Source organism: Arvicola amphibius, chromosome 4 (genome assembly GCF_903992535.2).
Source record: "Arvicola amphibius chromosome 4, mArvAmp1.2, whole genome shotgun sequence".
Classification (NCBI taxonomy): Eukaryota; Metazoa; Chordata; class Mammalia; order Rodentia; family Cricetidae; genus Arvicola; species Arvicola amphibius.
In genome coordinates, this window is record NC_052050.1 from 34,108,301 (window position 1) to 34,119,360 (window position 11,060).

Consider the following 11,060-nt stretch of genomic DNA (forward strand, 5'->3'; position numbering starts at 1 on the left):
CAACACGTAGAAGAATGAAAATAGATCCATATCTATCACCATGCACAAAACTCAAGTCCAAGTGGATCAAAGACCTCAACATAAAGCCAGCCACACTGAACCTCATGGAAGAGAAAGTGGGAAGTACACTTGAACGCATTGGCACAGGAGACCACTTCCTAAATATAACCCCAGCAGCACAGACACTGAGAGAAACAATTAATAAATGGGACCTCCTGAAACTGAAAAGCTTCTGTAAAGCAAACGACACAGTCAACAAGACAAAACGACAGCCTACAGAATGGGAAAAGATCTCCATCAACCCCACATCAGACAGAGGTCTGATCTCTAAAATATACAAAGAACTCAAGAAATTGGTCATCAAAAGAACAAATAATCCAATAGAAAAAAAGGAGTACAGACCTAAACAGAGAACTCTCAACAGAGGAATCTAAAATGGCTGAAAGACACTTAAGGAAATGCTCAACATCCTTAGTCATCAGAGAAATGCAAATCAAAACAACTCTGAGATTCCATATTACACCCGTAAGAATGGCCAAAATCAAAAACACTGATGACAACTTATGCTGGAGAGGTTGTGGGGAAAAGAGAACACTTCTGCATTGCTGGTGGGAATGCAAGCTGGTACAACCCCTTTGGATGTCAGTGTGGCTATTTCTCAGAAAATTAGAAAACAACCTTCCTCAAGACCCAGCAATATCACTTTTAGGTATATATCCTAATGTAGGTGTGTCTTCTAGCTATCTGATGATTTCATCGATTAATTAATAAAGAAACTGCTTGGCCTAATAGGTTAGAACATAGGTGGGTGGAGTAAACAGAACAGGAAGAAGGAAGTGAGGTAGATGGCTCAGACAATTGCCCCGCCTCTCCTCTCTGGGACAGATGCCATGCCTCTCCTCTGAGAGACTCGATGAAGCTCCCGCCCAAGACGGACGTACGCTAGAATCTTCCCGGTAAGGCGCCACTTCGCGGTGTTACACAGATTATTAGATATGGGTTAATCAAGATGTGAGTAAGAGACTGGAACTAATGGGCCAGGCAGTGTTTAAATGAATGCAGTTTGTGTGTTGATATTTAGGGGCATAAGCTAGCAAGGAGGCCAGGAGCGGGGCAGCGGGAACGTGGCCCGCTGATCCTCACTACAATATCCAAAGGATGTTCAATCATGCTATAAGAACATGTGCTCAACTATATTCATAGCAGCTTTGCTTGTCATAGCCAGAACCTGGAAACGACCTAAATGCCTTTGATGGAAGAATGGATAAGGAAAATGTGGTACATTTGCACAATGGAGTACTATACAGCAGAAAAAAAATGACATCTTGCAATTTGCAGACAAATGGATGGAGGTAGAAAACATCATACTGAATGAGGTAACCCAGACCCAGAAGACAAGTATCATATGTACTCACTCGTAAGTGGCTTTTAGAGATAAAGCAAAGAAAACCGGCCTACAAATCACAATCCCAGAGAACCTAGACAACAATGAGGACCCTAAGAGAGACATACATGGATCTAATCTACATGGGAAATAGAAAAAGGTAAGATCTCCTGAGTAAATTGGGAGAGAAAGTTGAAGAAGAGGTGAGGCAGGGAGGGGAGCAGAGAAAATGTAGAGCTCAATAAAAATCAGTAAAAAAAAAAAAAAAAAATTGGAAAAAAAATTGAAAAAATAAATAAAATAAACCTACATATGGAGCACACTCCTGTAAATCCTATCACTACAGGACATGGTTACCAAGAGGTCAAGTTTACCCTTACAGGTGGAGGTCAGCCTGGGGTACATGAGAGCCCATCCCAAAGAGTAAATAAATGACAAGCAAGAGAATCACAACAGTAAGTACTGTATTTGTCTGGTTTAAGAAAAGGCATATAATTGCTGGGTGATGGTGGTTCATGCCTTTAATCCCTGCAGTCAGGATGCAGATACAGGTGGATCTCTGTGAGTTCGAGGACAACCTGGTCTACTAAGCAAGTTAGTTCCAGGACAGCCAGAGTGACACAAAGAGACCCTGTCTCAAAACTACAAAAAAAAAAAAAAAAAAAAAAAAAAAAAAAGGGCAGAAAAAAAAAAAAAAAAAGTAAAAATATACACCACCACTGGCATATAAAATTAGCATGCCTGTCCATTTCTTCTGAAAGTGTTTTTTCTCCAGTTGATAAGGTCTCACACTATAGCTCAAGATGACCCCAAATGCATTTCAAAACTCCTGCCTCCAGAGTTCCAGGATCACAGGTTGAGCTACCAAGCTCGGCTTACATTTTTTTTGTTTAAATTAAAAAATTAAGAAAGCCAGGTGGTGGTGGTACACGCCTTTAATCCCAGCACTTGAGAGGCAGAGGCAGGAGGTTCTCTGTGAGTTCAAGGCCAGCCTGGTCAACAAAGTGAGTTCCAGGACAGCCAGTGCAGTTATACAGAGAAATCCTGTCTGGAAAGAAAAAAATGTTAAGCTACACAATCACTATGTAAGAAAAACATGGGCACAACACATAAAATGTAGTCAGGATACAGTTCCTGCACTTCTGCTTCTAAATCTACTCATCTTCTATTCAACTTTATTCCTAAGGAAAAGAAATGTAGGAAACTGCAGGGATGGAGGGGAAGGGAAAGTTTGCCTTTATACATCCCAGGGCATCCTCTTTTACCGTTTTCCATAAATGCAAACAGCAAAACACTCACCGACAATGAGGACACTGAGCTCTCTGCTCTGTCAGCCAGCGCTGAGGAGGCAAAATAATTAAAGTTTGATTATAAAAACATCATTACTTTATATATCTAATCATTATAAACTACATTTAATGAGTTTAACTCTCTAGTGCCTAAATTTATTTTAGAGATACAGAAATAACAGGCAATCTACTACTTATCATTATCATTACAGGAACAAATTTTCAAAGGGATAGAATTTATCCCAAAATAGTACAGAGGCTACTCTCCCATAGGAAAGCAAGGGATTCTAGGGCTAGCTATAACTCACGAAGATGTAATCTTTATAATAATGCCATCACTCCACTCCAAAAGTAAGCCGCAGTGATTTTTTTTTTTATATAACTAATTACAAACCACGAAGTTTAAGGTAGTACCAAATTTAGTTTGTAAAAAGCAAACTATTTCTAAGGTACACATTATGGGCATATAAATCAGTCCTAAAAACATAAGTAAGCACTATGGCCGGGAGGCAGAGGTAAGTGGATCTCTGTGAGTTCGCTAATTCTAGGGCAGCCAAAGCTACACACAAAGAAACCCTATCTTGGAGGGAAAAAAAAAGTCATTGGTGTCCAAGGTTACTAGTCTGAATGACAGGCAAAACAAAAGACATAAAGACATCAGGGTCAGTTTGATAAAATAACATAGCTGGGCGGTAGTGGTGCATACCTTTAATCCTAGCACTTAATTGGCAGAGGCAGACAGATCTCTGGGAGTTCGAAGCCAGCCTGGTCTACAAATCAAGTTCCAGGAGTCAGGGCTGTTACACAGAAAAACCCTATCTCGAAACCAACCCCTCCCTCACCAAAAAGAAAGAAAAAAAATTTATCCTAAGTAAGTTCAAGATTCTGGAATGAAATGAAGTAAGACATCTTAAAAGTCAATGCTATGCTAAAAATATTGCTTCATGGTAAAGTCCTTGCTGGTCGCCATGTTTAACAACACCCCACACAAAGATAAATAAAACCAACGTTAAAGGACTACATCCAGGACCCATATATAGATGATAGCTAGAGCTGCAAAAATAAATCCAGTATCTCACAGTAAGTAAATGCATTTAGAAAGAAGGAAGAGGAAAAGGTAACCAAGAATCGGCCAGGTACAACACAATCCCCAGAGGTCACAGGCACTTTCAAAACTTTCGAGCACTCCCAAGCCCTTAATCAAAGAAACGCAGTCTAGACAGACGCCACCAAGCTTTCACTGCAGTGATGGAGACCAATCCATCTCTGTAGCTGCTGCAGCTTCGTAACTGAAAAGACCATGTACACTGGGTGATAAATTCTAGAACAAAACTTCACAAGAGGGTAATATTTTCTAACTTCTCAATTATCTTTTCACTTATTTCCCAACTAGTCATTTGGCAAATTATTCACCTAAATCCTACAGCTAAGAAAACAACGATAAGAAATCAAGTTTCCCCCTTTACCAATGTGACAACCAGTTTCATATGTCGAACTCTAAAACAGACTTAATTAGATTAAGTTAATCTTTAAAAGATTCAATTCAGCTCCAATATCTGCTAGTCCTGTAACTAGAAGAAAATCATTTGAGTGCTATAGAGATTACTCTTAACAAAGGAACATTTTTCTCTTTTTCTTTTTCTTTGTGTGCTTATGAAGGTCCAGACACCCTGAACTAGCTGGTCCTCTTCTTACACTGTGATACTAACCTCAGATCGCCAGGCTTAGAAACAAGTAGTTGACTTACTAAGTACTAAGTCATCTTGTCATGGTTGAGAATACTAGCTGCCTTTCCAGAGGACCCAGGTTCAATCCCCACCACCAACATGGCAGCTCATAACTGTTGGTAATTCTGCTCCCTGGAGATCTGATGTACTCTTCTGGATTCCAGGAGCACAGTACACACATAATGTACAGACATATATGCAAGCAACACACACAATTTACATTTTAAAATGGTGCTTTGTTAAGAAACATTTATTAAACAAACATTTCAAAGGGATGCAAAATATGGTAAGAGAAAGGGAAGCTGGGCGGTGGTGGCGCACGCCTTTAATCCCAGCACTCAGGAGGCAGAGGCAGGCGGATCTTTGTGAGTTCGAGGCCAGCCTGGTCTACAAGAGCTAGTTCTAGGACAGGCTCCAAAACCCTGTCTCGAAAAACCAAAAAAGAAAGGAAGGAAGGAAGGAAGGAAGGAAGGAAGGAAGGAAGGAAGGAAGGAAGAAAGAAAAAGGGTCATGGTTAATACTTACAGTACAGCATATATAAACCAAATACACAAAGCTTTAGTCCCAGCATTCAGGGAAAAGAGGCAGGTGGACCTCTGTGAATTTGAAGGCAGCCTGGTCTACAGAGTAAATTCCAGGCCAGCCAGAGCTACACTGTAAGACCTCAAAACAAACTGTAAGATCTCAAAAACAAAACAAAACAGTTAACAAAAACAAAAACTGAATGTACATAAAAAGAAATACAACTTACCCTAATACAGCTGAAACAACAAAGCTTGGAGCAATGAGGACACAGCCGAGCATCCCGCAATTTCTCCATACAAATGAAACATCGGAAAACCTCAGCAATGCTCTGGAAACAAAAAATACAGAAGATTCTCAGATTACACCAAATCAAGCCTAAAGAGCAAGATAAAAAACTTCAATCAAGGTCAGGCATAGTGGTGCACAACTTTAATCCCATCATTCAAGGGGCAGTGGCAGTAGGATCTCTGCAAGTCTGAGACTATACATAGTGAGTTCCAGGCATCCCTGGGCTACTCAGTGAGACCCTGTCTCAAGAAAAAGAAAAAGGAAAAGAGAGAGAAAGAAAACAATTCACCCAGCATTTACACATGGGGCTGATAGTACCTCTCAGCTCTTACTATCTTCCCATCAGAACTTTGGCCAGTCGGAATATCTGGAAAACATGGATGCGCTTGATGATGATCCTAAGAAAACACATGGACTAAGAAAGTGGCTTAGTCAGTGAAGAGCCTGCCTTGAAAACAAAAGAATCAAGGGTTCCCAGAATCCAGGAAGAATCCAGGATGGCGGTAGGTGTATGCCATCCCAGCTACAGCAAGACAGGAGACAGAGACAGGCAGATCCCCAGAAGCTCACTGCCAGCTAGCCTGGCAACTGGCGAAGTTCCAGGCCAACGAGACCCTGTCTCAAACAAAAGGTGGAATATAATCACCAGTGGGTCTCCTCTGACCTCCATGTATATCATAAACACACACACATCTGCACCTTGATGAACACACATGTGGGCGCACACACACGGACACACACACACAATGAGGAAAACATGAAATGCAAATATAAACTTTATGTAGAAATATCTTCCCTGGGGTATGTTAAGTAAACTACAGCAATTACACAGATAGCACGTAGAAATACACGGTAGTACAGAAACTGTGTGTGGCAGTGAGAAGCAAAGGAAGATTGCATGACTAAATACACAATGAGAACTTACTAGTTCTGCAACTTCACAAAAGAGATGAATGGCTCTCGTAATTACAAACGGGGATCTGTTTTTAAGAGACAACAGTCTACTACAGAGCTCTGGATGGCCTGAAAACTCCTCGTACTCACCATCTTGGCCTAGAAATCAGAGATTTGCTTGCCTCTGCCTCCCAAGGGTGGGGATTAAAGGAATGCACCACCACATCCAAACGAGGAAATTTTTACAAAGATAAACTGGAGCTGGCAAGGTGACTCAGCAGCAAAGGCTGTACCATCAAGCCTGAGGACCCGAATTCCATCCGAGGAGCCCCACATGGTAGGAGAACTGATAGCTGTCCTGACCGCCACATGAGCACATCAAGGAATGCCTGTCTAGGCTCACTCAAATAAAAACATATTTGGAAAGATATTTAGATTAGTTATTGGAAAAGTTTTCTGGCCCAAAGAGAAACTAATTCAGAATCCGAATTTCTGTCCTGATGTAATCAACTAATTATGTGAGCCTGGAATCTGCATCCACTAAAAATTTTAGTGTCACTTCTGACATCTAGTGACCAATAAAAAAAATTGTAAACAGGAAAGTTTTTTAAAGGTTGTAAACAGAAAAAAAAACCACGATACCATTCTTCTTTGCAAGTTTCAGAGGAATCTATCTTGAAAGTAACTGACAAGTTAAAATTTAAAAAAACTAAAAAATACTGTTGCTGTATATTTCAAGTTTATTTTTGCAGAATGACGTTTGTTTTTATTCCATCCCAGAAGAATTAAACCCTCCTAAAAACCAAGAAAAGTTTACAAAACCTTTCTACGACTTTCACAAAAGCAATTAATGAGTCTAATCATTACCTCAAGCCGGAACTCTACATGGAGAGATGGGAACTCTAAATGGCTCTGAGAAAACCACTGGGTGAATTGGGTTAATCTCAAGTGCAGTGCTCACTCAGTAAGTTACCTCTTACTCACCCCCCACACACACCCCTGACAGGATTTCTCTGTGTAGCCTTAGTTGTCCTTGGCAAAGGCCTCGAACTCACAGACGTACGACTGCCTCTACCTCCCGAAAGCTGGGATTAAAGGTGTGCGCCACCAATGTTCGGCCTCCTTACTTTTTAAAAGCCAAAATTACATAGTATTTTAGTGTCTGAAAGGTTCAAATTTTAATTATCACTACATAGCATAGTTGTATCCCCCCCAAAAAGCAATCTTTTTGATGCTTTTAGCTCTCATGGAAATATCCCAACCATGAAGTCATTTTACAAGAACCAATGCTGGAAACTAGTCTTTAAGACCGTAGTGTACGAGAGGTGTGTGCGTATCCTACAAAATGTACCGCTGAAGGTGAAAATGTTTAATCATTCCGAGCAAGTCGTGGCGCGAAAGCAGGGCAAGTCCTTCCGATGAATTTGCAATTTTGCTCTGGAAAGGCTCAACCTGCGAGCGTGGACGAGCAGACGGGCCAAGGCAGCGCTGCAAACTCTCAGCACCTGACTGCGGAACAGCTTCAGCACCTGGCAGCCTGAGGGCAGCAGAAAGCCCAGGGCCAGCCCCCCTCCCGGCGGGCGGCACAGGCTGCCTCCCTCAGGGAAGGCGAGAGCATGGCGCCCCGGATAGAAAAGGCTCCCCGACGGCGAGGAGCCCAGCCGCCACGCTCCGCAACGCCCCTCACCTCCACACTCTGCTCGTCCATTGCCTCCGGCGCTCGGCGGGGCCCTCGGCGACCCCCGGACTCCGTGGTCTGCGCTGTCAGCCGCCGGCCCGAGGTCGCCAGCTCAACTGCGCCCACCTCAGCAGGCTTCCACATCAGTGCCACCTCCGTGCCCCATCCCGTCAGGTTCCCCGCCGGCTAACCCCCATTTCGCCATTTTTATCCGCGCGCCAGCCCTGGGGCGGAGACGGTGGGCTAGCGGTAGCCGCAGCGCCTTCCTGCCGCCTCAGCCGCCGGCCGGCGTCCGCGTGGGAGCCTCGGCCCACGTGACGCCGGCGCGCGCGTGTGGAACGGCCGCGGGGCTGGGTCCGCGGCAAAACCGGCGCTGCAGGGAATTCGCAAACACCAACGGTAACCAGGGCAGCTAGAGGAGCGGCAGCCGGGAGAGCGCGGTGCGCACGCGCACTCGGCGGGGCAGGGAGGGGAGAGGCGGGGCCCGGGCTCCCGCGGAGCGTGCAGCCCACAAGCTTGGGGAGGCGGTGCGGCGGTGCGGCGGTGCGGCGGGCCTGGCGTCCGCACCCCGCTCTCAGGTTTTACCGCCCGAAAGGCCGCAGCCGCCTGGTGAGCGGGAGGGACTAAGTTGGAAGCCACGCCTCCAAGTAGTAGGAACTGGGAGATCTCCGCAGCCTCTGTGCTGATCTCTGTGGTCTGTGGCTCACTTTAGGAAACCCTGGACTCGTGGTTAGGGTGTTTGTTTTCTGCCTCTGGGGGGGAAACGCAAACTTTAAGCATTTTTTTAAATTCTTTTAGACTTCGTTTCCTCTACCATACGAAATGCAGTTTAGCTCATGTTGGACTGGATATATGGTATAGTCTCGAAGCTTCCTGAGAGTCAGGATTGCAGGCGCTCTACCAAGTCTGCTTCTCATTTTAGGGAGACAATTGGGCTCAGACTCACATCCCACCCTCTGCTCTCTTCTTTCTGCTACCGGGGACTAACGTAAAAAAAAAAAAAAAAAACAAAAAACACTGTATTCATCCTTCCTAGGCTATCGCCTCTAATTTCCTGCTCGAAGAGATGAGTCAGGTTGAAGAAATTGAGGGTGTGTGAGACAACAGGAGGTCAAATGCTTAAATCTTAATTTTTCCCGTAAGTTCCTTACACAGTTATTTATGAACTACAATCTAGAGAATAATCTAGAAAGAAATGAACCATACACAAGATTGGCAGAAGCTAGACAGATGGCCCAGAGGGTAAGAGCACTTGCTGCTCTAGGGAAGAAGCAGAGCTTCTGATTCCACCTTTGCACTCATAGTCTGCAACTCCAGCTCCACATCAGACATGTTCTGGCCACCTCAGAAACCAGAAATCACATGCACACATATGAACATAACCCAAAATAATTAACACACAACTTAAGAAAAGCAGGGGTTGAAAATGCTTTCACTTCAAATCACTATGGTCTTGGAACTAGATGCAGGTTGACAGTTGTACAATTGTCTGTATTAACATGTTTGCTTTTGCTCTCATGTAGGGAGGGGGTTCATGTGGCTGCACTGACCTGGAACTTGTTTTGCAGCAGATGCTGGCATTGAACCCCTGCCTCCACTTCCTTGGTGCTAGGATAGTACAAAGGTGTGCCACATCCCATTTACACTTTAAAATTAATTTTGTTGTGTAAATTTTACCTCAAAAATTTTGTGGAGGCCTGGTGTGGTGGTGCATGCCTTTAGCCCTTAATGACTAGGCAGAAAACAGACAGATCTCTAGGTGTTTGTGGTAGTGGTGCATGCCTTCGATTCAAGACTCAGAAGACAGGCAGGCAGAGCTCTGTGAGTTTGGGGCCAGCCTGATCTACAGAGTAAGTTCCAGGACAGGCTCTAAAGCTACCCAGAAAAACCATGTCTCCAAAACCAAACAAACAAAAAACCCAAGAATGTTGAATATATGATATAGGTCATGAAATCATAGTCAAAACTATATACATCTACAGTGCAATGTATGATTACTGACCTGTTTTGTTTTTTAAAAATTCATTATACTTGTATTTCCAAATATCTTAAATACTATTATAAATTCAATGTGAATACATACAGAATAGATAAAGAAATTGATTGCAGATTACTTCTGGAAAATATGCATTATACTTGTATTTCTAAATATCTTATATACTATAAAACATAAAACACAATAATAAAGCTGGGCAGTGGTGGCGCACACCTTTAATCCCAGCAGAGCCAGGCAGATCTCTATGAGTTCAAGGCCAGCCTGGTCTACAAGAGCTAGTTCCAGGACAGGCTCCAAAGCTACAGAGAAACCCTGTCTCGAACACAACAACAATAAACAATAATAATAGAAAATTAGCATGTAGTGTGTAATCAGAGGCTGCTCGTTCATTCCCGGCTGCCCAGATACAAAAATAATCACACAGAAACGATATTAATTATAATACTGTTTGGCCAATAGCTTAAGCGTATTTCTAGCTAGCTCTTAAATCTTAAATTAACTCATTTCTATTATTTTTATATTTTACCAGGAGGCTCATAGTTTACCGGTACGAGCACATGGGTATTTTTCTCCTCTAGCAGCTACATGGCATCTCCCTTACTCCGCCTTCTTTTCCTCCTCTATCTGCTTGGAATGCCCACCTTACTCAATTCTGCCCTGCTGTAGGCCAAAGTAGTTTTATTCATTAACCAATGGTATTCACAGCATACAGAGGGGAATCCCACATCATAGATGAGTACTAATTCTAAATTAGAGTAGTAAAAATTAAGATAATATAACCAGGTTGTATATTATGACCAATTTTAGGGTTTATTGTATAGATAAGTGGATGTAAATGCATTAAAATGATTTCAGTTCCAGCTAACAGAAGAGTGGCCACTAATAAAGTTACAAATGAACAAGCACTCTGAGCATGTTCAACTTAAATATTTAGGTAGAGAATTTTACTGGCAATATTGGCCCAGGGCTAGAAGTTACATTTTAATAGTCACCAAGTCTTAAGGATTAGAAAACAAATGTAAAAGAGAAAAATATACATTTGCTGAGTTTTGTTTGAAACTAATTTTTTTTTTAAACTAATTTTTGCAATGTAGCCCAGGCTCACCTGAAATCCAGGTGATGATCATAGTTACCTTCTTGGCTCTTCTCAGCCTACTTAAAATGATTTTTTTCTTCTTCTTCTTCTTTTTTTTTTTATTAGTTTTTCGAGACAGGGTTTCTTTGTAGCTTTCGAGCCTGTCCTGGAACTAGCTCTTGTAGACCAGGCTGGCCTTAAACT

General features: G+C 42.7%; 1 protein-coding gene across 3 annotated transcripts in view; it reads right to left on the minus strand.

Annotated features, from left to right (window-relative positions):
* Trim37 (tripartite motif containing 37) overlaps positions 1–8,197 on the minus strand; it is a 120,030-nt gene extending 111,833 nt beyond the window's left edge. For all 3 annotated transcript variants that reach the window (XM_038325860.1, XM_038325861.2, XM_038325859.1), the window contains exons 1-3: positions 7,795–8,197; positions 5,152–5,253; positions 2,684–2,724 (exon numbers count right to left, since the gene is read on the minus strand). In XM_038325860.1, the coding sequence (XP_038181788.1) occupies positions 2,684–2,724; positions 5,152–5,253; positions 7,795–7,929 (278 nt within the window). In that variant the 5' untranslated portion in view covers positions 7,930–8,197. The remainder of the gene's footprint in view (positions 1–2,683; positions 2,725–5,151; positions 5,254–7,794) is intronic.
* Between the last annotated feature and the right edge of the window lie 2,863 nt (positions 8,198–11,060).